The sequence below is a fragment of the Tubulanus polymorphus genome, chromosome 1 (assembly GCF_964204645.1).
Source record: "Tubulanus polymorphus chromosome 1, tnTubPoly1.2, whole genome shotgun sequence".
Lineage (NCBI taxonomy): Eukaryota > Metazoa > Nemertea > Palaeonemertea > Tubulaniformes > Tubulanidae > Tubulanus > Tubulanus polymorphus.
In genome coordinates, this window is record NC_134025.1 from 5,044,995 (window position 1) to 5,072,174 (window position 27,180).

Genomic DNA, 27,180 nt, shown 5'->3' on the forward strand with positions numbered 1-27,180 from the left:
ACCGGGCGAATGGAAGCCTCCGGATTGGTGGAAGCCTCCGGATCCGCGACCTTCATAATTGTTTACATGTTTCCAAGTATGGCGATCCATGACTTATACTCTCCCGTCTAATAATCCAGACAAAAATAAAAATGCCACCGAAGAAACCCGTTGCAAAGGCTCCTGCTGGTTCGAGGACTGCACCAAAAGTGACTGCACCGGTGAAAACAACTACTCGCGCTACAGGGGTGGCTACAGGGAAGGGAAAACAAGCAACTCCAGCTGGGAAAAAGGTTATTGCTGGAGGAGGTGAGATAGTGTTCATGTGACTGCTTTTTGCCGCAGGAAATTGTTAATACATAGAGGTTAAACCTGTGTCATTTAAAGCAAAGAAACCTGCTGCAAATGGAAGCAATCCAAAAAAATCTGCAACCCCAGCTGAGCCGAAGAAAAAGGTGTGGACCAAAGAAGATGATGCGGCGAGTAAAATTCAGACCAAATACAGACAGTTCAGAAGTAAAAAGATCCTCGAAAAGAAAAGACAAGAGAAAGCTGATTATGAAGAACTTATGGATAAACTCGAAAAAGAAGTAGGATTTAGGCTACAAACTTCGTAGGCTAACAGTGCCTCCTCCTAGGTTTTGTAAACAATCATAATCCTGATTATTTTCTTCTGTTCATATTACTACTAGGCTTATGTGAAAATGGTTAAGCAGCAACAGGAAGAGGCTGAACGCTTATACCAGAAAGAGGAAGAAGAACGAAAAAGAAAACGTGAAGAGCTGAAGAGAAAGAAAAGATTCCTTGAGGCTGCATTTGATGGAGATTCGGGAGAAATTATTGCCATTTTAAAAGAGGTAGGTTAGATATGGATGCAAGGTATTCTTTTCTCGTAACGCAAGATATAGTTTCATTTTTCAGAACATAGCTTCATTTTTACAAAAATTTAATGAAAAGACCTGATGTTGGATATGTAATTAGTGATCAGTGGTTTGAGCTCCCAACAAATGCCATACATGATCGATCATTGTGCTACATGTATATAGAATCTCTAGGTTGCAGATTTGGATGTGAAAATGGGCTTAGAAGATGACATCATTGGCCGTGTAACTAAAGTGAAACATCAGCTATCTATGATAAATTGTGAAGATGCCAATGAAAATACACCCATATCTGAGGCAGCTAGTAAGTCTACCTTTCTCATTTTAAGAATTGAAGACAATGGCTCACTACAAAAATTTGAGCCGTTATCACATTCTGTCTCACACTAGCTTAATCCATCCACCAATCATTCATGGCCAAATGAATTATCAAATTTATCTATTATTAGGTGGTGGGCATGCAGATACTATAAAACTTCTGATAGAAAAAGGTGCTGACATTAATAAGCAAGGACAGTTCCAGAGGACTCCTTTGTATAGAGCAGCATTTGCTGGTCATTTAGATGCCTGTCAGGTATATATAATGATAATCCAGTTGTTGTATAATATTAGTTTATGATTCTATACATAGTTATTTATGTTTTCAAATTTTAGTTGCTGTTGCAACACGGAGCTGACCCAAGAATTTATGCAAGTGATGGACAAACTCCTGAACAGGTTCGAATTGCTTTATTAAGTACCTACGATGAATCTATATTTTCTTCATTGATTTATTCGAAAGGAGCCATTAAAATGTAATTCGTTGACCTCATGCAAATTTATGAATAGATAGTTCCATCTGCTTTGCGTTACGCAGGTGGCATCTCAAGCAACTGTTCAAGAAGTCCTGCAAAGCTGGGATATTTCACAAACTGAATCATTACTCGATAGGATTGAAAAACAGAAAGAAAAACGACTTGAAGAAGACCGAAAGAAAAAGGAAGCGGAAACTAATAAGTGAGCGCAAAAAAAAATTCTCAACTCGGATTTTATTTTTTGTTATATTACTAAAAGTGTGTAGAAATGATTGCATGGATTTGTCTCATGTCAGGTTAGAAAATCAACTTGCAGAAGTGCAGAAAGAGTATAGCGTCAAGCAACTACAGGTAATACAGATTATCTGGATATTTTTCATGTACAACCGAATTTCATATACAATACAAAGATATGATATTGTTTTCATAAATAGCTGAATGAGTTGTACGCTGAGCTAGAAAAAAGAATCCATAGCCACGACATGGCTGTAGCTTCAGGATATGAAAAAACCAATGTTACTTTACAGGTAATTTATTGCGATTTGATCTTGGATACTACAAATTCTGATGTTATAGTTAGTTTCATACCTTACATCATAGGCAGTGCATGATATCGAATTTGAACTGGAAGTAGCTAAGTTAGACTTTGAAAAGGCTCGTGACAAGCTCGCTCAGGCTAAGCTTCAACTCAGAGACCAAGAGAGAGAAAATCAAGGTATGATTTATGCATTTATTTACCTGGAGTCCATCTATTGACAGTTGGATAGGTTAGAAGATCCTTTGAAATTTTGCGACCATAATGAATTGACCTCCAAATACTGCAGCTTGACACGAAATATGATATTATTTTGTAGGTTTAACTGGACAAGAGCTGCCTGGTATACCAGTAGCGATCAAAGAGTTAGATGAGGTTTTACTGCGCGATGTTGGAAACCGCATTAAGGAATCCGGAAAGTAAGAAAATAAAAAGATGAAAATAGATGTTTTATTTTATTCTAAAGCATTTTGTTCACATGTTGATCGTGTTTCTATTTAAGATGGCCATTGATCATTGATCCTTCTGGACAAGCCTCAATATTTCTGCGATATAGAGACACAAATTACCTGAATGCACTGCGACCTCATGATATGGAACCAGACAGAATAAGACTTGCCCTGTTGGGCAGTATAAGGTACCAGTCATGACAAACTGAAAGTTAACATTTGATTATGAGTTACTGGATGCTACAGTGTCTTTAATTCTAATGCAGTTCTAGGCTATGAAAACTTTGAGGATTTCTTGTTATTCACGTCGTTTTCAGATTTGGTAAGATCTTCATCATAGACATGATGGAAATCGATATGTACGAAGCGTGTGAGAGAAGATTTGACGAGATTCAAAAAGGACTACTGGATTCTGTTATGGACAAATCTATATTGCAGAATGAAAGGTACTTATTGTGCAATTATAACTGAAATTTGAAAATGGGCTTTAATCTCAAAAAACTATACTCATTCTTATGACCGTTGATGTAGAAATGGTCATTGAAGCAATCATTGGTATTATGAAAATGAACAATATTTATTATGTTTTAGGTATTTGTCGTTTGTGAAAGAATCTGATGGACCCGAATATCAGAAAACTAAGTTCAACGATCTCAGAGTATCAAATTTCCGTTTCTATATTCTATCAAAAAATCCTTATCCTTCGGAACAATTAATGGATCGCTTGTATGGACCGATACGCGTTCAGATACCGATGTAGTGTGATATGTGAATGAATGATAACTTGGTAGAAGGATTTTGATGATAATACGAAAACTTTTGTTGAAAGAACCTGCAGTTCATTTGCAGTTGTGTTTCAAGTGAATAGATTAAAGTGATCTGTCTTTTCATTTTCTACGATTGAAAAATACGTGTCAGTGAATGAAAATCGTTGGAGTCAGAAAACTGCAAACAGTTATCGAGAATGTAGTGTGAAATATAACGAATTTTACTTTTTCGATGATGAGTGTAACCACAGTAAAACTAGATATGAGACCAAAGCTCTCTGAGCATCTTAATGCTTTACATTTTGGAGAAATCGTTTACAATAGCATCGGGGTTACGGTATATGGATTTGAAAATGTGTCTTATTATTGTCATTGATGAAATATTGTTCCTTTTTCACATAGTGATAAGTATTATAGATAAGTAACGAAAGATTTTTCACTATGCCGTCCATAAACGTTGTATTTATTGAGGTTGGTTTATTAATCTATTATTTTTTTTTTTAGATAACAACTATTTTAAGAAAAGCTATTGTCTGTTATAAGGGTTTTTATGAAATTGCCATAATTGAATCGAATTCTTATCAAAAATAAAATATTATTTGCCCTAAAAAATCAGTTTTGTATACTCGTTTTGTACATTTAAATCTCCCAACACACTTTTCGTTCTCTCTAGTCATAACGGCGTTAACATGTAGATTTCAGTTCGGTTAGTGTTCACATGATAGAATTCGAGGCGCGATAACTATTGCCGCGATGAAGCTCTTAAGTCTGCCCCAAAACCCGTAGAGAAGTGATGGTGGAATGGACCCGCAAAAACGGGATGTCTGAAGCTCCTACCCTAAGAAGACTTTATTTTTCTTATATAAATATAATCGGTAATGCGTCTATTTATGTCTATATATAACACGGTTTTGACCCCTGATTTACCACCTGAAAATTCACCTATTGCGTATGCCTATATAGTTCTGGACTTGGGCCACTGTCTTTGAATACATTGGTGGCGTTTCTTACGTTCGTGCAATATTTGTTTATGTGTTTCCAAGTAGATTGCATGGTTGTGATTAATGGATTGAAGGACACATTTTCTTCAATAATAACTATTTACAGGACAGGAGACACGAGACCGGCATAAATTTCGTTCTAAGGTAAATTGAACACTTGAAATGCGATCTAAAACGATATCGGTAGCGTGTCACTGATTGCATAGTCATTACTATCAACTGGCGATAAAACTAGCCGCTCTCAATTTATATTAATGGTTCATTGCATGAATTTTTAGTTGAAGCCTTCAATCGTATTGCAATGCCTCCGAAGAAACCTGCTGCTAAAGCAACAATTTCAAAACCTGCCACCACAAAAGCTGGCGCAACAAAAGGACCCACCAAGCCAAAGCAGAGCGTCCCTGTTAACAAGGATGCGAAGAAGGTTGATGCAAAATCAAAAGAAGGTGAGATGAGGATGATTTAAAGATCGTTTATGATTTATAATTAGCCGAATACATAATAATTACACTACATGATTGCACAGGTCCCCCCGCAAAGGAAACCACTGAAGTTACCGCTGCTGGAATTACTGTAAAATTCAGACAATTAGATTCCGTTCTGTTGAGGGATGTCGGAAACGTGATTAAGGATTCTGGAAAGTGAGTTCGATGATCAGATCACTGACGCTCACTTCGTATTTTTTTAGGAAATCCTAGTTAATCTAAATCAGAAAACATGGATTTTATTTTTGTTTTTAGGTGGCCCTTAGTGATCGATCCATCTGGAACCACAGCAACATTCCTTCGACATCGATACGCAAATGTTCTGAATGCGTTAGAGCCCTCTGAAATGACAGCCGACAAAATTCGACTAGCTCTCCTCGGAAGTATAAGGTAATATATGGTAATTAATGTTCATTCATTGCTTTTTGCTAACATAGAAAGAATTAATTTTGTATCTTTAATACTAAGATTTGAGCAATGTATTAAAACTTCATTTTGAAACTGAGGCTAATTGAAGAGGAAAGGTGTTTTCTCCTAGTTTTCCTATATTGCCGATCGGCTGTGTTGTTAATCCACGGTTTCATGGGGCGATCTCGGATTGAAATTCGATTCGAGCTCCGACTATAGCCAGCCCATATACACGTCCACCCAAAGCCAAATACAACCGACTCTCCGGTCTAACCTGCTAACTCAATTTAGTCCTCCCCCAAATCCCAATCCTACATCTATCTCCCTGATCGAGTGGTCATCAGACATGCAAGAACAGGTGTATAAACTGTGAACTCATCCCATACTGTGATGTCACTTGTCCAAACATTCATCAAAGATCAATCAATGACAGACAGTGACTGACAGAGAGATGTCAATTATGGATTATGTATTGATACATTATAATAAAGTTATAAACTAACTTGTCTCTCTGTGCCCCATGAATTTCTGGACGTTACTGGTAAAATCTGAGGCCTGAGTTTCAGAAGAGTAGCCGTAATCAGTGAGAAATCAATCCCTGTACACCGTATAATGAATTTGAGGTATATGCCCAATCGATCTATATCTGATGCACCTCTGTTTTTTATCTATCGAAATCATCGTAATTAAATCGATAGTTTTTTTTTCAGGTTTGGTAAAATATTTGTCATAGACATGATGGGTGTCGACATGTACGACGCATGCGCAAGACGATTTGATGAAATCCAAGAGGGACTTCTTGGTGCACTTATTGATAAATCTTTATTGAAAAATGAAAGGTGCGATAGTGCACATAAAAATCGTCTTTAAATATGATATTCTCATTCGAATGTAGAAAAACAATATGTCCTTGTCCTGCATGTCCGCATGACATTTCCCAAAATTCAGTATTATAAATTATTTGATCGTCGATATAAACTTTCTGCTGCCTGAATCAACAGTATATGTGGGTTATCTATCATTTATCGGTAATGATTGTTTCTATTTTTCAGCTATATATCGTTTATCAAAGATTCGGACGGGCCGGAGTATAACCCCGTACAATTCGTCGACCCATACTTAACGGATTTTAGTTTCGTTTTACTGACGCGAAACCCGAATCCGCCGAAACATTTATGCGATCGAATGTACGGACCAATACGAATTGAAATGCAATAGAATTTATAGCCTGTTAAAAAGAAGTTTTTCAACGTACGTTATCTTATTTATAACAAACAGTTCGGTAACTTTGTTTGATATTGTGTTTCATAAACATTTTAGAATAATAAAACTATATGCTATCAAAGTCCACCATATGACTGTATCTGTTTTATTTCTTTTTCGCGAACGTTGAAGATTTGTAAAATAAATCTTTCTGGATCAATAAGCCGCAAATATTCTAATTTTCGTGAGATAATTTAGACCGTTGTGGGCGTCAATTCGGGAACATTAATTGGTGAACAATGATTCCAAAGTCGATATTCACTGCTTCTTCAGTGCTTATAATGGTGAAAAACTCAATGATTTTACTGTTTGTTCGAATGATCGATGTGTCCAATATTCTCCTATCAGATATCACTTTCTGAAATCTCACATTCATCATCTTTTCAACAGTTTCACCGGCGTCGTATATCAGGACATTCAATTCATTTCTAACAAATATCGGCGAGTTCTCCATGTGCTCTGGTGCCAATATTTTCATGGCCGCCTGATTTCAATAGATGTTTACCGATGACACATCTACACTTGTTGCTGATGAGTATGAGTTCCCGAGGCAAGGAGCAGGATTTTCGATGCTTCGCAAACAACTCCCAGCAGCAGAATTGCCAATATTCTATAAGCAGACAACTGAAAATGAATGATATGGAATATAGCAAAATATAAAGCCCCGTCACCCGGGAATATTTCCTCGTGATACGTGGAGTGAAATATGCGAATTTCGCCACCAAGAACCATCTATAGGAAAAAACGATGGCTTCGTTGAAATGCTTAAGTTAAACCTCACAAAATGTTTACAATTATTCGGAAGAAAATAATGATATGTTCTCCGACGATTGTGTCTTTGTTGTCTCCTTGTTGTATTTTTGTTGTATTAATTTTTTATGCTACAGGGATGGGTTCCGTTTTATAAAAAATAGCTTATGTTGAGTCAGATTTAAATCGCCATACATCAACAGTCTACATGTGGATTAAAGGATTTCTCAGAGAATCAACTAGTCATCAATAATCTGCTGCCTACGCAAAAACCTCGTAATTGGACCAAAAGTTATTCTGAACTACGAAAAATTAGTCTGACAATCTGCTGGCTGCCTACCTATTTATCGCGTTATAACAGCTGTTGTGATTGAGATTACCGTTTACACTTCGTCTGATAGGTATTCCTGAAAGGAGGCTAAAATTCTCTAAAAATTAAGGGTATGTCTTTTACTTTGTTATTTAACCTTTGGAGAACAGACCAAGTATCTTTTCACCTTTTTATGCTCATTGACTGTCATTTTTTTCGAAACATAATTCATCCCATGTCATATGAAATTCGTATAATTCTTTTACCAAGATTTTTGTTGGTGGCTTCTGCTTTCGAAGTTAGATTTCAATATGAGGTGGGGAGGCGCTTCTTAGTTCTTGCGGTTTCCTTCAGAATATTTTGAACGACCGTCCTGACTACGTGTTGAATAATGCTCTTTCAACAGGGATGAAGACCGGAATTGTATTTATCTGCCTATTTATCGGAGTCATTGCAAGGAAGCATGGACTTAGTTTAAAAGGACTTACGAGAGGTCCATCTGCTAGAAGTAGACTAAATCCGAAGCCAACAAATACGAAACAGCCACCTAAGCAAGAACGGAAATCGAAAAAAGATATTTTGCCCAAACCCAATTCCAAGATTCCGGTTTCTGCACAGCCGCAATTACCAATGTATCAGCACAAACAGAAGCCAAATCTCCAAAACATTGATCATACGATACCTAGAAGACAGCATTTCCAACCCCGTCAGACAATATTTCTCCGTAATCCCCTTGGACTATCCCGACGCCCATACCACCATCGAGTGCATCGACGTCCGGTCATCAAACATCCGCGAATTCATCCCGAAATGTTTACACAAAGGCAGCAACAACTCAAGCGTTTCATTCCCCGCACGAAACCGAAACTACCTTCAACTGGAAAAGACGATATCAAAGGGCCAACTGGGTGTAAAAAGATCAGATCCGCCAACCCGGACGTATGAGGTAACCCTTCTATCAGTTAAATCACATCGATGTACATATATATCGATATTTGTTAATACACTCTAAACGTCTTACATTTTTTGTTGTATATAGGTAATGACTCAACCAGGACAATACCGAAAAAATTTGTAGACATAGATTGAACCAAGATAATCTTTTGATTTCAAAGGACTACGGAGTGACCTGGATTTGAAAATTTCAAAGAAATTGATGGAGTAAAACTTCTTGTATTAGAATTGAATAAAGTCCCTTTTAAGATTTCGCCAGTACGTTGTGCCGCATGCAAGAATCGTTATTGTCTCATATTATTACAGATGTGGGTGCATTCTATCCTATATTTTTGTTCTTCTACACCTCAAGTACTGAATCATACATATCGCAAACAGTATTTCACAGTCAGGTGTGCTTTTCGTTCCGCACGTTTAAAATGAGTGGGATGATAATCTAATTAATAAAAAGGCACTGATAGTAGTTGACATTCAGAGTGGAAGATTACGCACGACGCCATTAATATTTCCTCTCCCAATACATTTCCACACGCGACGGTGATCGATACAGAGAAAATACGTAACGGTTATTCATATGTTTTATTGCCAATTTGAAAAGAAGAATGTACGACACGTCATCATAAAGCAGTACACAGAAATACATCATGAAATGACCAGAAGGTACCTTCATCAATTTAGCCACAAATTGATAACAGCACAAGGTGTAGAAGAGTTCTTTTGTTTTTTTTTGTTGCTCGTTTTGTTCGTCGGCTACTTTTCAGCTATTGTAGTTCAACAGTGTCTGCGTGAGAATGCCGCATATTCTCTTGTTATGATATATCCGACTGGAATTTGAATGAAATAACCACCTGTAGTCATCTCAACATTGACAACCACTTCATCTTCCTTGACAGCCTCTTTATTACGTTGGAGACAGATAAATTGGATGACGCCTTGTGGGCGCTATTCAAAAAACTTCCTTCGCCGCGCTCTCTCTCTTCGAGCATTGAAATGGATATGTTCTTTTTACTCGAGACGGTATATATGTGCTATAAATATTCGAGTTCTTGAAATTCATGAAACATTATCACTTGATTATCATAAAGTTCTCCAAAGGTACGTATGATGAAATAGATATCGTAATATAATAAACTTTGCAATGACACTAACTTTGGAGACGTATATAAAAGAAATAGGAAATAGGTTGACATATTTTGGTATAAGTTTATCAAATGTACAAAGTTTCACCTTGTTCATTTTTTTCCAGATGAGGATGATTTATTTCCTTTCGTTAATTTCACTCTGCGCAGCGCATGGAATAAGCCTTAAGGGCTTAAGCAGGGGACCCAGGCATAATAGCAGACCCTTCAGGAAAACAGAACTAAATGGTGTCAAGAGAAAACCTGAAAATGGTGATCGAAAAATCGTTACAAGTAGACCTAAAAGAAAAGTTGGTTTCGACGGCATGGATCATACAAAGCGACCGATTAAACTATCTAAACCTCCTTATCAGTTAGCGAAAGGAAGCGTGGATAGTAATGGAGTTAGGGTAGATAAATTCAAAGATAAAGGTGCTAATTTCAAATTGATGAAGCAACAGACAGGAGAAACCAGCCATACTTTGAAGAAAAATAAAAAGTCGAATGCTATTCCTTCGATGTCGTCGCCCTCTGCACAAAAACAGGCTCAAGCTCGAAAATTTGATAAGAAAACCAAAAATAAAAAAGATATAAGTAATCGGATGAGTCGGTCTAAGCAGAAAGCAAATGGTGTGGCACTGAATCAATCAAAGACTTCGAAACAATTACAAACATCAATCCGCAATCCAGCAGTAGTCAATACAGCTGTAAATAACCAATTGACAGGAAATGGTATTTACTCGTTTGAAAACTTGAATTCTGTTGGTAGTCAATACGGCCCGGTTGGATACACTGTGGGAAAAGCACCAATATCTGCTAATTATGGCCTGACTCCTACGTATAACCCGAGCGATCATAACAGTGGGACTAATATGGGCCAGAAGAATCGTAACGTCAATGCAGGCAATGGCGCCCTGTACAAGAGCAATATTGGTAAAAATGAAGAAACGCCTGATCATAATGGATACCAGATATCATCAGGTAGAAAATACCCTGGCTACGGCAACAAAATGTATGACTATTACAGAAAATCCAACCATCAAAATGACTACCGAGGTAACGCCCCTGTACATACTGAAAACTTTAAGAGTGACCCGGGGCAAAGAAACGGCTTCGTCCCAAGGCGGCAAAATCATCATTTCTTACAACTTCGAATGGGAGGAATCTCTCGTAATAGATTTGGTCCTCCGAATAATGGCTACAGGCATACCACGCAGATCTCTCGGGAAAGCTCAAACTACAAAAACTATCCAACCGTACGACCGGTGTCAAACCATAATCGCGAAGCCAGTGCTACAAGTGGTCCACAGCCGTTTAGCAACAGAGGTGATGGCAATCAGAGGTTAGGCCCTGATCATACGAATCAACGTTACCAACGTACATCTAATGCAAACATCGGTCAACGACCATTTCAATACAGAGGGTATGGAGATCACGGATTCGGGAGCAAGATTCCTAATCAAGTTCACATCAATAATGGAAACCCAACAGATCGTTATGGGAACCACTTACATAAAATTCAAACGGGCCATGCGCCTCACTATCACATTGATCCACAGTTTCGATATAGAGGGTATGGTGGCCATCGAGGATTCAGTGGTGCGGCGATTTCTCACCCACCTTACATCGATGATAAATATCGTTCTGTGAATTATCAAGCCCAAAAAGGCCAATATGATTACGGCTCTGTGAATAACCGTTTCGACGAGGAGCCACATGTACATCAAAATGCCCAAAATCTAGGACTTGACATACCTATTTTTGAAGCATTTTTCTACGGTAATGATCGTGAATCTGGTACAAACTGTAGCCTAGATTCTCCTCAACCAACGATTAGGGCTGATTTGAGTGGTATCGATGGCAAAAGTGATGGAAAACCTAACTATAACGCTCGTAACGCACCGACAAATGAAAAGGTTGCAGATTTCGATAGTTATGGTTCGCATATCGAGCCATTCGGACGTAACAGTGGTCAGGGGAATGGTGTAAACAACGTTTATGGTCACGGATTACAGATTCCGAACGACAGCGTTAATGGGAACGACTGGATGAGGAGTGATTATTTGAATCGCTACAGAACGTATCGTCAGTGCCTCCGTGATGCTATTAGATATAGAATAAAGAATTAATGACAATAGGAACCGAATGATTTAAGACGCCGTGTGCTAATGAACAAATGCGAAATCCTCAACCCAAATGCTTTCTGAGCTCGGTTGTAATTTGACGATGACAGACGTCTGTGATTCATTCCTTTTTGATCTCTTTTATTTTACGTGATGGGGTTTGATTGGGAAACAAAGACTGAAAATCAGACTCACGACAGATGTTTCATATTTGCAACTGTTTTCCTTTGATTACCGGGATATATATATATATATATATATATATATACATACTTTATAAGATGTTCAAAGCCAGAGCTAGACAACCAGATAGAACTAGAATTCTATTTGCGTCTACCTTATATGGTAAGATTTTTTTTGGGTTGTTTTTGTTACATTTACATTCTGATATCAAAGTGCACTGAAAACATTGGTGCATTAGATGGAACCAATGATCAAATAAGAAAAAAAAACTAATTCTAATCATGAATCAATTTTAATTATCCCTGTTAACATATAAAAATAATTACATAATTTGATATCGAAAATGAATGAGAACAAGCTAAATATTCGAGATAAGCACACACAGTCAACGCACATCGCATCGCATCGCACGCAAAATGTACACCGTTCCAGATACACCAACGCGAATACAAGATTCAGAGGCAAACGTATCTCAACTCAAACCATTGCCTTACATAACTCACATAACTCAGACAAACATACATACATACCGACATACATGCATACATACATCAGGGCCGTAACAAGCATTTCAATTTTGGGGGCAGAGAAACCCGAAGAAGGGCAGTTCTATTGGAAATAACAATAATATTTGCAAAAAGACACTTTTCCAAAATTTCTTGGGGGGGGGGGCAAGGGGGGCTAGGTACGGTCCTGTACCTTCACATACATACACACATACATACAAACATACATACATACGCACATATATACATACATACGTAACAGTGACTGTAATACAAGATCCACTTTCTTGTAAGAATGCAAGGATAGGGAAATCCCGAATAAAATAGTCTATGAAAACTCAAAACGTCTAAGAACAGATGCACCATCCAAAAATAATTGGTTTTATTTTGTATATAAAAATTGACTTATATATCCGGCGTTTGCGTATGTATTTTGTTGGTGGAATCTGCATCACCTGCATCTGATGACGCATTTGTTTGCTGAAATTGGTGCCTATAACGAAAATGTTTTTGTTCAAGATGTTTAGCGCAATCTGTTTGGCAAATGGTAAACTACGAAACCCAGTTTTAATGCGACATTAACTTCATAATGATGTATCGTTAATGGGGAGAGAAAAATGTGTAAGAATGTCAATATTAGGACATTGCACAAAAAGTATCTATGCGCGTTAAATATTTGTCAAATCTTCAATCCAAGATTTCCTTTAGAAATATTTTCACATTTCAAGGGTTATAGGCTAAACTAGTAAAGCTTTTAACCCGTGACAGATTTTTAAATCCGACGTAGGGGTTTGAACTATATTCATCTCGACCGATAACTCATAATAATGCCATTACGGTATTTTATGAGAAAACTAAATACTATACATATATCTACAACGCCTTACAGTAACAGCAGTATTTCTGATACATGTACTATCCTCTGATAAAATACAGTAATATATGTATATATATGTATATATACGTTATTGAATTATTATTCGCATCGTACGGTTTGCTTTGCTTTATTGAGCATTTCTTCTTTTATCCGTTTTACCGAGTCGGGTTTTAGATAATAGCATGATGATGTACAGCAGCTGGTTGCGAGCACACGAGGTAACCTCCATCGACGGGCAAAGATACGTGTTTGCAACTATATCCCTTCCCGGTCGTGGAAACTAATGTTTACCTACACAGAAGCGCCCCTAGTCCACCTTATTTGTTCGAAATGTGTGGAAAGGATCCGTCGATAAAATGAACACGCGCAAGGGATGCTAATGGTATTACTGAAAGCTCAATTGCAGCCATTAGTGGGTGTGTGTTTCGAATATCGGAACATAATTACACCCGTGAAATTAGACCAATCGCCTCAGTTCACGTTCGGTGTATATCCGCACCTTTTTCTGTCACCTATTTGAACTATCCTTCCATTTGATAACAAATTCCGTTTACTACGTGTCGTCTTGTCCCAATTTTTTATTCAATATGGCCAACGGTCCAACACCACCCTGGAATCCTCCGCCATTTTGTTGAAACGCCCCCCTTTGGGCCGTTTCGTACAATTGTTTTTGCATCATAGCCAGGGAAATTTTGTTAGCCTGTAAGAAATCCCTCATTGAAATCATCTCTCCGGATCCTCTACGCTCTATATCGCTATCGTACGAATCAGCATCGCCATTTGCGTCTGACGCTTTCGTTGACCTGCTAAGGTGACCAGGTGTAATTGCATTGCGCCGCGGTCGCGGTTTCGGTTTGTAACAACATCGGCAGTCCAGTTTTTTAATCAGCCAGTTAAGAAACTGTTTAATCACAATTGAGGTAACGTTGAAAAGACTATATATACAACAGCATCCGAGTACTATAAAAATAAAATTGCCGAATCGGTACAAATGCACGTTGTCGTAATGCGCCCCCTGGCTGACGACGTAATCTCCAAAACCGATCGTGGCGAAAGTTACAAAGCAGAAATAGATCGCTTCGAAATAAGACCAGTTTTCGACCGGGTAATACATAGCAGAGGCGCAACATGCTATCACAACTGCTCCCAGGAAGAGAATAATCATAACCCAATATACAGACGGTTTCCAGGAATCCAGGCTATCATCGTCTGATACCTGCGAGCCTCGTCTGCCTTTTGGGTCTCTGGACATGAGCCCCTTGCGTCTGAGTTCTCTTTCGTGGATGGATCGTAGAATGTACGCGAGGAAGGTGATTATTCGCTCCAAGAACAAGTTAAAAAACAGAATGGCACCGGCACAACCGAGAAATCCGTAAAATATGAGCACGATCTTTCCTGGAATCGTTCGGGGTGTCGTCATTCCAAAACCTGAAATGAGAAGAAAAGATTCAATTGGTTTTGAATAAATAAACAAACAAATAGAAATGAATTTTAATGCGACGTCATGCTTCTTCCAATAAAACTACGCTCAATCACAAACTAGAATTCAACTATAGTTTTCTTCATTTATTGATTGAAATATTCTCCATCTTTTTTCTCTAGATCTCTGATATCTTGATCTAAACCGGTACTTAATAATTGATTCAATTTTCAAGTTAAGTTATTGATACAACTTTTCCGAGCAATAAAATTAATATCAATATCAAAGCTGGAAAATGTGTAGATAATAATAACCATAACAGCTGGTAAAGACAAACTGCACTGTAAGTTTTCAATATCTAGCTGTTAATTGAATTTCAAATGATCTGTATCAATTTTGTATCCGTAAGGTATACGAAGTCTTAACTTCGTTGAAAAAGTCACATTCGAGTATAAAATGATATTCGTCACCGATAGTATTCAGGTTAATTTGATAGGTTAAATTCGAATGGTGTAGAATTCGTGTGAAACGATATACGATGGAGTAGGCGTTTGATCGTTTTCAGTTGCATCGTCACTTCGGATTTCCTTTGCTCGTATTAGGCGCTACGCGTGCAACTGCTACTTCATGGTTCCGAAAGAAAATAAATAAAAGGCAGCATTAGTTCTCAAACAACAAATTGATCGATCGTCAATCAACTGACGTCGGGGGGGAAATTCGAGCTTTTTAGTTGAACTGATGCTCTGCTGATAAGCGTGCGTGTTATTGTGTGTCCGCGTGCTAATCGAATAAAGAACGGATATATCGATGATGGGTTGAAATCCAGCGAGGAATGTGAACGAAGCCTTTTTAAAAGGAAGCACTATTTTTTCTAATCCCTAGTTCTACTGCTATGATCGCTGAGGTTATACGTAGGAGCCAGGCCATAATAAGTAGAAATTCGTGCTTTTCCCACAGTGTATCCAACCGAGCCGTATTGACTACCAACAGAATTCGAGTTTTCAAACGAGTAAACACCATTTCCTGTCAATTGGTTATTTTCAGCTGTATTGACTACTGCTGAATTGCGGATTGGTGTTTGTAATTGTAATTGTGTTGAAGTCTTTGATTGATTCATTGCCACACCATATGCTTTCTAATCCCTTTTTCTAATTTCTAATTTCCTAAATTCTAAAGAACCACACACATTGTTTCACCTTATGTTTGATGATGATAAAGAAATGCCATTTCGATTCGTCAGCAGGTAAAAACGTATATCAACGTCTAACATTAAGACCAATATTTCGCGTATTGAACTTGCATAAACCGAAAGACACTTATAGCTTCGATTGATCATGGATTGATCATGTTCGTTCGTATTCACAGTCACTGATCAGATGAGACAGAGAAAAACTATGAATCCAATTTTCTAGGAAAAGATGACTGTTTATGCGCTTCGAATCTTTCCTGGATGAGGCTTGTACAATCAGATTGTCCACTTGGTTACCCGTTGTATACAAATAATAGACGGCCAAATAATCCGTTTATAACAAAAACGTCGGTATTTCTGAGAGGGTTATCATTGATTGAAAATAAAGTCATGTGATATCAAAGTTATGTTAAACCAATTACTCCCATGACCCATGCATCTGAAACTAGTTCAAGTTATAGTTCCTATCTAAAACCTGTAGTTGCTATCTTGTATTATTACGTATGTATTATTTCATCCTTCAACAGACAGGAGGGAATACCGAATTGCAAATTTTGCTGGTACCAAAAGATCTCTGTTACATGGTTTTTCTATTGTCGTCGAGTCGGCGATTACAATGGTCGCAGCTTAGGTTTATTCGCCATAAAATCGGCCTTATTGCTAAGACTGGCTTTGATCAAAGTGATGAGCGTATAGTAAATGTAACAAGCTAACGGCCTAGCGCGGCCAATCAATGTGGCGGGTGTAAAACGCACAAATTGTACTAGGATCTTGAATGCGGTATCTCTACGCCATCAATGTGAATAATGAACATAAAAATGGATCAAACCACAGATCAAATAGAACGATACATCGTTCAGGAAATACAGCCTGATATCGCGAGAGATTCCGATATAAATGTGCAAATAGACTGGTTGTCGGCACCGAGCTCCTAGAAAGGTGAAATTGAGGTCCAGCCAGCCACTCGAAGCCCATCAGTTATCGAAACAATTAGCAGTAATGAGTATATACTTATTCAAGGTTGTTCTTGTGGATTGATGGATAAGAAAATCAACTAAGGCTCTCTTTAACCTATTCATAAAAAACACATTTCCCGTCTTAATTCACTGTTCTGGACGATGCTATTCGGAGGTGAAAGAATTAAGTAAATCAAGACGGATAACTACACAACGTACATGTTCTACTTGGCCTAAGTTCATCACACATCAATGAGCTAAATATACACATGTATTCGGTCAGATTCCGGTTTCGAGTGTGCTGTTCTCATGGTTAAGTAAGTTGGATATCTTGAATATTAAGAGTATTCAGAAGAAAATATAGATTGTAAAGAATAGTATGAAACAAATGAATATCATTCGGTGATTATCCCAGACCAGAGACGTGAAGGTCAAGTTTAGAGTCAATAAGTTTAAAATAAATTTGCTCCCGCATGAATTTTGATGATTAAAAAAACTCTTTTCGAGTGCATTATCTCCAATTGTAGATTCAGCTGTTGTAATAGGTTTGCTTTCCGTGAGTAAATTAATTTGAAAGTTTCTCCGGATCCCGAGGCACGCAGCTCAACTGCGATGCGTCGACGTCGTTCTGATTTCTTCCAAAACGTCGCCTACAAACGTCAGCGAAACGATGAATTCTTCTTACACGATTCAAGCGTCGTTTAAATGTAACGGTGAATTAAACGCCCGCCGAAAGATTTATAAGTAATTTCGACAAAAACCGGACTGACTGAAGAAACCGACTGCACCACGGATTATAACGTCGCGGAGTCGAGCTCACGCTTCAGATGTTTTGTCACTGACTTTCGAGCCGCTGGAAATAAAATGAAATGATATTTCCTAGCCTTATTAATAACGCGACTAAGCGAAATTGAGACGAGAACCGGAAATTTTTTCCTCGATTCCGGTGAGAAGATCTTTCAGTAGTCAGGTATTCAGGTCCGAACAATCCGTTCATTAGATTACGATTCGCTCAATGGATGATCGTGAAATCGGAATTAGTAGTTGTATTGTGAGCTCAGTGAATAACAGCCGTTGCCGGCTGAATTTTACCCGATTATCCGGGCTTTAAGAAGCTTACGACGAACGCCGGGGTTCATGATGTGTTTTATCCTTAAACCTTTCGATTTTCTTAGGATCTTGAAGAAAAGTATTACGTAATTTGTAGTTTTTTATGGAAATATCTTTCTTTATTGCCCAAACTGTTGGGGCCCATGCTGAATTGAGAATTTGAACTATTTACAAAAAAGATAATTAGGCCTATTTATGGATCCTAAATCCCAATCACTTCAGGACGCTACACACGGAATGAAACAGTGTACATCCGGGTGCTCTGACAATATCTCTCACTTTTCGCTACAGTTCTATCACGAAATGTCCCGTGCTCGACTAATGATTGGGGTTTCTACTAGAAAAACATACGGTCTCCACACAATACATTGAAAGAAAACAAGTGCGGTCCTTTATATTGCGAAACTCAACAAAGTACTACGTGCCATGTTCACCATGAGGGAACGATTTTCAACGGGCAACAGATCGTTGTTCACACGATATATCGCCGAGAGCTTCTAACCTTCACCCGACCAAATCAGTGCATCGACTCGTTATTGAGTGCTGTAATGTATGGGTATTTGCAGGCTGTCAATTATAACTATTCTAGATTTTGGATCCTATTTTGTATTCAGTGAGGTATATTTATGAGTAGAAAAATTTGACGTATACGACCTATACGTCAAATTTTAATAGAAAAACGAATAAGTATATCAATCATTGTCCCGAAGAATAATTTCAAAAGTTTTCATTCAAATAAAAATGGTCATAGTTTGATAGACGAATATTGATTTTACGAATTATTTGCGTCATATTAAGTCGTCTTCAGATGAACAAACTGTTCGGTCAATTACAACGATGAATCAGGACAAAATACGACGAAGTGGATTTTGGCAAGACGACATTTGAGCTACATAAACGCCTACTTGAAACGTGTATTTTTACGATTCATTACACGTACGTCTAGTTATGAAGCAGCGCCTGCGGGTATTCGCTGATCGACAGGAAAGTCGTCTTTTTAAATTGTAAAACACCGAGACGTTGGCGTGTATACATCCTAAAACACGTCTCAGCCGCCTACTGTGGTTACAACTTGCACTATTGACAGGGAACGTGTCTGCTTCATTTTCAATTCCTCGAAGATTGCACGCGATCCATTCGAATAGATCAGCAACCGGATTACGCCCACACATCGGACGTGTTCAATTCAGTTTTTAAAGTTTTTATTTTGAAAGTAAGTCTGATCTGAAATTGGTTCTTAAGATAGTGCTTTCATCAGTGTTTATCTTGGACTTAAATAGCTCTTAACTATATATTTGATTGCACTGGAATTATATCAATAGTTACACTTATCGATAACTGTTGATAGAAAATTTGGAATCATGTAACGGGAATTCTTCAATGATATATAGATATACCGATTGACCAAAATAGTATCCTGGGCCAGGTTTTATAGACTGGTATTAACTTTAACCCAAGGGGCTAAGTCAATTGAAAATGAATTGAGTTAACCCCCGGGTTAAACTCTATACTAGTCTATAAAACTGGTCCCTGATACATTGGTACCGTACATCGAATACGACAGACGATACATCGCTCGAGACCCGTATCTTAGATCTGTGTCAAGTACTGGTCAGAAATGATTTATCGATGATCGCACGCTGTCTGTAACTAATTATCGATAATTATCTGAACACGGTCGACCAGCTACGACGATGGTCACATTCGATGGCATGCCAATTACGAAAATCGTATATCTAGGAGAGTTACGTAAAATCCAGTCGACATGAACCATTAGCGATATGTGTATGAGATCAATGCATTGTGTGAAATTTTCAAACCAATGCTGAACCCAGCATCATCGGCCAGTTGTCACTGTATATATCAAAACGTGCAGATTGGAGCAAATACGACTGACAAATGTTAATTCTGCGACGTATCTATAATTGGGCTGTCACTTCCGCCTGACTTCGTAATCACCCACTGAATTTGGTTGGTTTGTGGTCGCACACATACGCGAAACCATTCTTTCTGTTCGGCTGTGAATGAATTTTGGTATCATTTTGATGATAAACTCTTTTCCACCTTTTGCTAAAACATTGATTAGACCGTTTTCGCCAACACGCGAAAAGAATAGGGCTTTACCTGCGGATTAGATCGAAAATACACCGATTTGATCTGAATTTAGAAATGGACGCATCGATAATATGGGATCGGAAATCGATGACTACGCGTTTGGCTCAATTGTAATGCGTGGTTTATAATCAAATCCTGACACTACGAAGATCCAGCTGCTGCAACCATCGTGGATCGATTTGCGATTAGAATCTAAAGAGATAGGAGCCTACGAATCATTTACTATATTCAAAGAATATTTCTAAGCGACGGTTTTGGTGTGTATATTGGACATAATGTTTAGCAGTAGCTTTGTACCATAACCATCGCAACGCTTCCGGATGGAATCAATATGTCCGACCTGAAATGACCGACCAAAATAGTTCCTCCCAACGCTCACCGAGGCCGAAACGTTTTTCATGGCATGAACATCTTTCCGCAGCCTTGTGCGTTAGGCCAGACCAAATCAAACCGAGTGATGATAAACACATCGACTTTACGACAACCTGTGACAAATAGCGAGTACCCCATGTAGCGAAAAGTCTAGGCTTTGATTAAGTTAAGATTGACGGGAACTTAGAACAGAAATCAAGCCATCCAACTTTTTCACGTCAGTTCAGACACAAGAAACCGTCCGTGGTAAATTGCTTGTCGACGATTTTGTCAAGAAGCCACGAAATCCAATCTTCTTAGTTTCATTTCATTGTCGCCTTCTCAAAACCTGGTAATACTAGTACCGAGGTTCTGGTGGAATCGATGAAAAATTGGAGTCTGCAATCCGATCTCGCGGTTTGTAATGTCATTTTTAGAAAAAAAAGCAAGCTGTTAGATCTTAATTTTGTTTTAGTTACCGATCACAGTGAGTACATAAGGCCCATACACTTCCAGCAGTGCGGATAAGCACTCATTTTTGGTAGATCAACATTTACGTACAGATCATCGCAGGTGAAATGTCTCGCGCCATCAGCTTTCAGACTATCGTCTTATACGCGGATGGATATAATTGCGTTTATATGCCAATTTAACAGGACTCGCCGTGCGAGGAGAGAACGTGTAATAGCTGATGGCGGATACAAGCACACAGGTTGCGATTTCCCTTGTATTTATATATAGATAAAGTTACCCAAGGGCATGATGTCAACAAAGTTTGTTTTTCGTTTTTTATAACTTTATACATTGCTTTGCTATTATAGTGTAGATGGGGCAAGTTAATCTATTGACAATTGAATCATCTCGTAGCAAATGAAGATTGAGTTGCGAATTCGTGGATAAAAACGCAAAATAAACTTACGTATTGTACGGTGATGGATGCTCGAGGCACATTGGCAATGATTTGTCCAAAAATAGAGAAATTGAGGAGATTGTCGAAGGATATCAATAGTTCCTTAAGGCTGGATTAGTGTCTCTGTGGAAGCGCCAGTCAGGGCCGAATTCGGTTTTCGTATCTAGTCGACTAGTGGTCGGAACTAATAACCGAATGCGCATGATTTCCGAACTATTTCCGGAATATAGTTTTCACTTAGTTCGACTATAGTTGACTAACTCGGATAACCGAAGTTGGCCCTGGTTGATGCTGCCTTCGCCGTGGACCTTGAACTTGAACTGTGGACCTATGGACAATTGAATAGTCTTTCCTCAAGTAGTCTCTTTGATCTGATCGTGGACTCGCACGCAATGTCATCGCGTCCACTGTATGTTATGCCACATGTTCTTTCTATGACACCTCGATATATTTTTCCACCAGTAGCTCGAGGGGTCGATCTCTTTGCTTGAAACTGCCATCGGTATAGATTATGTGATAAGCGTCTCATATGTCATGTTTCTTAAAATGGCTTTTCGGTATTATTCACACTGTACGGGTGCCATTTTATTCTATAATCCCTGGATTAACATCTTTCTGTATTAGTTATAGATGGTTTTTGAGATTCCGAAAAATGAATGACGTTTAAGGGTGACTGCCGTTAGTATTTACTTCCTATAACTTAACATGCACGTGACGTATCTTCGTCTCTTTCGATGCGTACATAATTTAGTTATCTAGTATTTCGTGACTTGGGGACAGATCAGTCACTCGTTCACTGTCTCTTTCTGGTCGCGCGGGATTCGGTTACAATTACAGCAAATCGTGAAAATTGTGATCCCCTCAATGATTGTCACTTTCTATTAGTCATCTGTAAGATGGTGCAGAAACGATGACAGTTTCAAGTACGCAGCTATCGCAAGTCGGAAACCCGTCATCGAGCCAATCTTAACACCTCTATGAGCGCCGAGTCCAGTTACTGGTTTTTAAAATGTCTCATTATTTCACGGCTTAGTCTGAGTAAAACCTTGACAAGAGAGCGCATACGGCCAGAATTACTGAAGGCAGTCTTCGCCGAATGCTTCGAAGAAATCTGACGATATCCTCATGGCTCCCGGTGTCAGATTGTTTTAGAATGCCACGTCATTACTCAATTCTAGTGAGATTTACGACGCCGAAACGTAAATAATATCTCCGTATTTTATTATTTCCGTTTTATCCCCCTTACAAAAGGTGTATTTGTGAGTTCTTCGAAAATTTGAAATTCTGTTCATTTTATCGCAGTAGTTCGAATTATAGCCAACTGAAAACACAGCACGTCGTTCGCGTAAATAGCGCGTCGAATCAGAAGTCACTTCGAACATCGAATTTCGTTTTTTTTCTCTCGTGGCCCATTGAACAAATCAGTGCCATTTCATCAGACAGTGCGTCTAGATGCGATTAAACAGAAAATTCAATTCCGAACGCCGACGAACAAAATGAAATCAGTTCCGTTCGCTTAACGCTCATTAAATTGTGCTCGTGTCCGTTCTTCGCCGGTGATGCACTTATCCCATGACAAGGCATCGACGACGGACGGGCAATGTCTGGTAGATGATAAGAAAATACGATAATTAATACTAATAAAACATGAATGCAGGCACGGCCGTTAAATTAGAGCAATTACAGGCAATCGCACGAGCAGTTTCGCAATTCGTGAATTTTCGGTGTTGCAAGGTAATTGCGGGATTTCACAGGGTAGGCGCGCTTGACTAGACATCATACCGGGTATTAAAGTGCTTATCGGAGTGCCATCGATTGCCTTATAACTGTCGGAGAACACGTGAGAACCCTGCGGCATAAAATTCAAGACTGTGTAATTCACCTGAGGTAGAAGAGTGTATAAATACATCGTGAAAAATCGACTTCATTAGTAAACGTCTGTAGAATTTCATAAAAAACAAACAAAAAACGACGTTACACGTTTACGCTTCAAACACTTAAGCATATTCTAAAACGACTATCCAATGACACGGAAATGCATCTAAAATTATTTTTTTCATGTTTTTTGTTATGCGTAAAGGTTCGTTAGCCATTGACGCCATGAAGTCATAGGTTACATCAGAAAAATCAAGTTATTTGACGTCTGTATCTTAAGATGTATTATTGGCACTGGCTACAAGAGGCAGTTTGTACCGCAATGGAGAAAATACTTTTTTAAGAGAACTGGGAACTGGTCATTGACATTATCTATATACCAGGATTTCTAACCCGTTCAAATTTGCCAGCAAATGTTGTTTTCGGTTGGTCGGTTACACATTTATCTCATCGATAAATTTTAGTCTCACGATTGCCCTCACGAGGCCTTTTAGTTTCAATCATTTTCGGGATTAAAATTCAGCACGCCATACATGGACTTAATAAAATGGGAATGAATGAATAATGAAGATTTTATGGTTTTGCTAACCATCAACAAATCATGAGTCAACGCGCTACGCTCGAGTTCAATAGATTAATAAAACATACCACACGTATACTTAATATGACCTATTATGATTATTTTCATGAGGAAATCCGTTGCTGGTGATAGTGTGATATCTCATGCTTTAGAGGGTTACGATAGATTTGATATTCTGACGAAATATTACATTTTTGATGATTTCTTTGTTCCACAGACACGCGGAGGTAAAATGACGTATCAAATATAAGACCCGTCTGGAGACAGTTACATCCGCTCGGATGGAGACGACGCCGTAACTGCGGAAATTCCATCCGACACGATAAATTCATTGGCGTCATAAGTGCGTGTTTTATTCCCCAATTCATTCGCTTTTCGTTATTCATAATTAATGATTCAACCACAAACCTGAATTATTCACTTCCAACAAAAATTAGTCGCCGAATACTTCCAAAACTATTAAATGCAAAACGTCGAAGCAAAACCATATATACATATTTGAAAGAAAAGGAATCGATGAATATTTCGGTCAAGAAAAATATAGCATATAAAAAGATTGATGCCCATCTATTATCAGTTATGAGAAGATCCCTTCAAACTTGCCGTCATTAAGTGATATGACGATCAACCATGGAATTTTTGCACCGTTTGAATTGGTGAACTTCAGAAATTCGGCTAAAAATGTTTCATCTTATTTTTGCGAACCGACACAAATTCACTATCTATTGGATGCCCAATGATTATAAATCGGTCAGTGTTGATACGTATGTATAATCGGTTATCAAATTTCATTGAGATTTATATATTACATCAAAGGTCACCATGGGAACCACTATGCGATACAGAGGTCAACGAAATAGCAATTATTGACAGGCAATAAATTCGGCTTATTTTCCAATCCTGCTGTGCCCGACAGAATTGTAGTCTTGAATTGCGTGGAGAAATGCAAGTTAGAGGAAGTGCCGGAGCAAATTACGAGAATCTGCCGCCTGTTGCTTCCGGCGCCATTAAGTCGACTTCTCCCGAAAAATAGGTGATAGTCACACTGTGCAGATATATACATATTCTTCGAACACTTCTCAAGAGAAGGCGGTGACGTGCTATTGTGTATACATTATTTATATATGACACGAAACGAAATAAAAAATGAATCGGGGCAAATCATTTCCGGATAATCATCAGATTCAGATCACGACTTCAAGCAACAATTCGATACGCCAGGCGACAAAGGCGATTTCGTTTCTTCATAAGATTTATCATATCTCACGATACGTGCAGTTGCATACCGTAACTTATAATATACCTTAGTCTCACCGATATAATCTATACATATAACTATAACCGATCCGCAGATTTGAGGTATCTATGCATCATGCTGTGTTTATCATTAAAATACACTTTAACGTGCAGGTGCCGATTCAAAGTACTGCGTTCAAGTAGTTTTTTTAAGCGAATGTAATATGAATCATCGTGTTCAGTGAAGAGCTCACAAAACAGATGTGGATAGTGCAATTTTACAACTATCAAACGCTTTTCTATGATCCTGTAAGATATTCCGCTATTGTAAACAGAAAAAAAAACGATTTTTGGATTTGCAAAAGTTCCAGTTAAACCATGGACTCCAAAACGAGTAGTAGAGTGCGTCGTCAAACGCACTGTGTATTCTGTATATCTAGACTTGTGACATAAAACCTGAATTTCAATCTAATGTGATTTTACAAAAGCGGAATTATGATTAGTTGCTACTGACAACCCTATATCACGCTCAATGATTTCCACAGTTCAATTTCATCATATAGCTTTGTGAAAGTGTGGATTGCATATCAACACGGGAGGATATTATTGTTTCGGGATAGACTGTTATTGTCCAACGCTTTTAATAGTCAATGGTGCGGGTCTTTTTCCCAATCTATTTCCGAAGGGACAGCCTGCGCAATTGATTAATTATTTATCAAGGTGACAACGGGCTGAAAGTGGATATCGTGTCACACGAGATAGAACTTAAATACACCTAAATCCATCATCGTTTACCCATTGCAGCGCGTTTCATGTGCAACTGAACAACGCCAGACAATGTTCGACGACGTATTCCGTTTCAGACGAGAGAGAAAGCTATCTACTAGAAAGATCATCGCCTATCACTTCCGATGCAAACATAATATGAGTGCCCTGAAGCTACGAAAAGAATCTACACAATTGGTTGTATTTTCGTATCACCGCGATATCAGTCTGCGGGGGAAATATCCACGTTATAAGCAACCAATGTTGATATTGATAATCGCAGCTAAGCGCAACTATACACATAGAAAAGACCAACAGCTGTTTCTCGGACTGTTAAAACCGACATGTTCTCCCATAATCGGTTCCAAAGGCTATTTAATCAGCAAATTGATCGCATAATTTATCACACTGACGTCCGTACTATTTTTTAAATAGTACGATCCGCATTTAATGCTTTAGAGATGAACACAAGGAATGCATTAAATCAATAGTGTGTAGACTTTAAGAGCGAGTTCGAGAAGGATTTTTTTAGAAGAACCTGATAACATTCGACCAATCCAGTCGCGATCAACAGAATGCAAAAGCTACACAATATAACATCGTGGATCACACTTCAATCGCAAATGAGGACAGCTATAAAAGTTAATTACTGCGATTAAAGCGAATTGTTGAAGTTATTGAACATGAGAAGTCTGTCGCAAGCAATTAATTACGTCTATGAAACCTGACCATAGATGGTTTTAAAATGAAAGACAACTTCTGATTAAGATTTAGAATTCCAGCGAGACAAAGTTGCTATGCAAGGCACGTTTGCGTTCTACTTACCGATTGTTGAAACCACCGTTCCAACAAAATAGAAAGATCCGGAAAAATCCCATCGTTCTCTTTTATCATCGATTATTCCTGCTATACTCGCGTCGGCGTGATGTTTTAGTAAATTTTGCAATTCCGTCTCGTTAACTCGCGGGTTGTTATCCAAAAAGCGTCGTAGGGCTTCGTGATATCTACTCCTTTCGTTCAGTTCGTTTTCGCGTTCTAAAAACATGAACACAGACGCCCCGGATAGCATGTATATGACCATGACCAGCGCCAGCAAAATAAAGCGGGCGTTGTCCTCCTTCAAGTGAAGTGCGGAACAACATCCATCTCTTGGAGACATACTATAGCGCGTCCCTAGAGAAAATTATTTTCGGCACAAATGTTTTTTTACCCAACCGAAAATACAATTTTGCCAACTTGCATCATCATTATAATCACGTTTGTATAATTCCAAATATTCTTCTAAAATCC

At 38.4% G+C, this 27,180-nt stretch overlaps 3 protein-coding genes and 1 long non-coding RNA gene across 5 annotated transcripts; 2 read left to right on the forward strand and 2 right to left on the reverse strand.

The window, feature by feature from the left end:
- Nucleotides 1–83: 83 nt before the first annotated feature.
- On the forward strand, nucleotides 84–3,944 carry LOC141911304 (IQ motif and ankyrin repeat domain-containing protein 1-like). The gene is made up of 14 exons (XM_074802299.1): nucleotides 84–288; nucleotides 367–569; nucleotides 672–836; nucleotides 1,035–1,164; nucleotides 1,310–1,434; nucleotides 1,515–1,577; nucleotides 1,717–1,856; nucleotides 1,951–2,005; nucleotides 2,089–2,181; nucleotides 2,255–2,369; nucleotides 2,509–2,608; nucleotides 2,692–2,826; nucleotides 2,956–3,084; nucleotides 3,230–3,944. The coding sequence occupies exons 1-14, from the start codon at nucleotides 132–134 to the stop codon at nucleotides 3,396–3,398; spliced, it is 1,779 nt and encodes a 592-aa protein (XP_074658400.1). The 5' UTR covers nucleotides 84–131; the 3' UTR covers nucleotides 3,399–3,944.
- Nucleotides 3,945–4,446: 502 nt separating this feature from the next.
- LOC141911380 (IQ motif and ankyrin repeat domain-containing protein 1-like) lies at nucleotides 4,447–6,517 on the forward strand. Its single transcript, XM_074802382.1, has 6 exons — nucleotides 4,447–4,550; nucleotides 4,685–4,852; nucleotides 4,933–5,047; nucleotides 5,147–5,281; nucleotides 6,010–6,138; nucleotides 6,352–6,517. The coding sequence occupies exons 2-6, from the start codon at nucleotides 4,708–4,710 to the stop codon at nucleotides 6,515–6,517; spliced, it is 690 nt and encodes a 229-aa protein (XP_074658483.1). The 5' UTR covers nucleotides 4,447–4,550; nucleotides 4,685–4,707.
- Nucleotides 6,518–6,566: 49 nt separating this feature from the next.
- On the reverse strand, nucleotides 6,567–8,514 carry LOC141911432 (uncharacterized). Of its 2 annotated transcripts, none has more exons than XR_012620048.1 (3): nucleotides 7,810–8,514; nucleotides 7,653–7,719; nucleotides 6,567–7,186 (listed from the first exon to the last, which is right to left on the reverse strand). It is a non-coding gene; the product is annotated as an uncharacterized LOC141911432 (long non-coding RNA). The 2 variants fall into 2 exon arrangements; XR_012620046.1 differs by having other exon boundaries at nucleotides 7,653–7,730.
- A 4,976-nt stretch (nucleotides 8,515–13,490) lies between these two features.
- Nucleotides 13,491–27,049, reverse strand: LOC141915496 (potassium channel subfamily K member 13-like). The gene is made up of 2 exons (XM_074807050.1): nucleotides 26,716–27,049; nucleotides 13,491–14,811 (listed from the first exon to the last, which is right to left on the reverse strand). The coding sequence occupies exons 1-2, from the start codon at nucleotides 27,047–27,049 to the stop codon at nucleotides 13,937–13,939; spliced, it is 1,209 nt and encodes a 402-aa protein (XP_074663151.1). The 3' UTR covers nucleotides 13,491–13,936.
- Nucleotides 27,050–27,180: the final 131 nt, after the last annotated feature.

Excerpts from the sequence above, each read along its gene's own strand:
- LOC141911304 (XM_074802299.1), top strand. The coding sequence starts at position 132 with ATGCCACCGAAGAAACCCGTTGCAAAGGCTCCTGCTGGTTCGAGGACT. Across the intron at positions 289-366 it reads AAAGGTTATTGCTGGAGGAG|CAAAGAAACCTGCTGCAAAT; the intron begins GTGAGATAGTGT and ends TGTCATTTAAAG. Across the intron at positions 837-1,034 it reads TTATTGCCATTTTAAAAGAG|GTTGCAGATTTGGATGTGAA; the intron begins GTAGGTTAGATA and ends TAGAATCTCTAG.
- LOC141911380 (XM_074802382.1), top strand. The coding sequence starts at position 4,708 with ATGCCTCCGAAGAAACCTGCTGCTAAAGCAACAATTTCAAAACCTGCC. Across the intron at positions 5,048-5,146 it reads GTGATTAAGGATTCTGGAAA|GTGGCCCTTAGTGATCGATC; the intron begins GTGAGTTCGATG and ends TTTTGTTTTTAG. Across the intron at positions 5,282-6,009 it reads GCTCTCCTCGGAAGTATAAG|GTTTGGTAAAATATTTGTCA; the intron begins GTAATATATGGT and ends TTTTTTTTTCAG.
- LOC141915496 (XM_074807050.1), bottom strand. The coding sequence starts at position 27,049 with ATGTCTCCAAGAGATGGATGTTGTTCCGCACTTCACTTGAAGGAGGAC. Across the intron at positions 14,812-26,715 it reads AACGGTGGTTTCAACAATCG|GTTTTGGAATGACGACACCC; the intron begins GTAAGTAGAACG and ends TTCTCATTTCAG.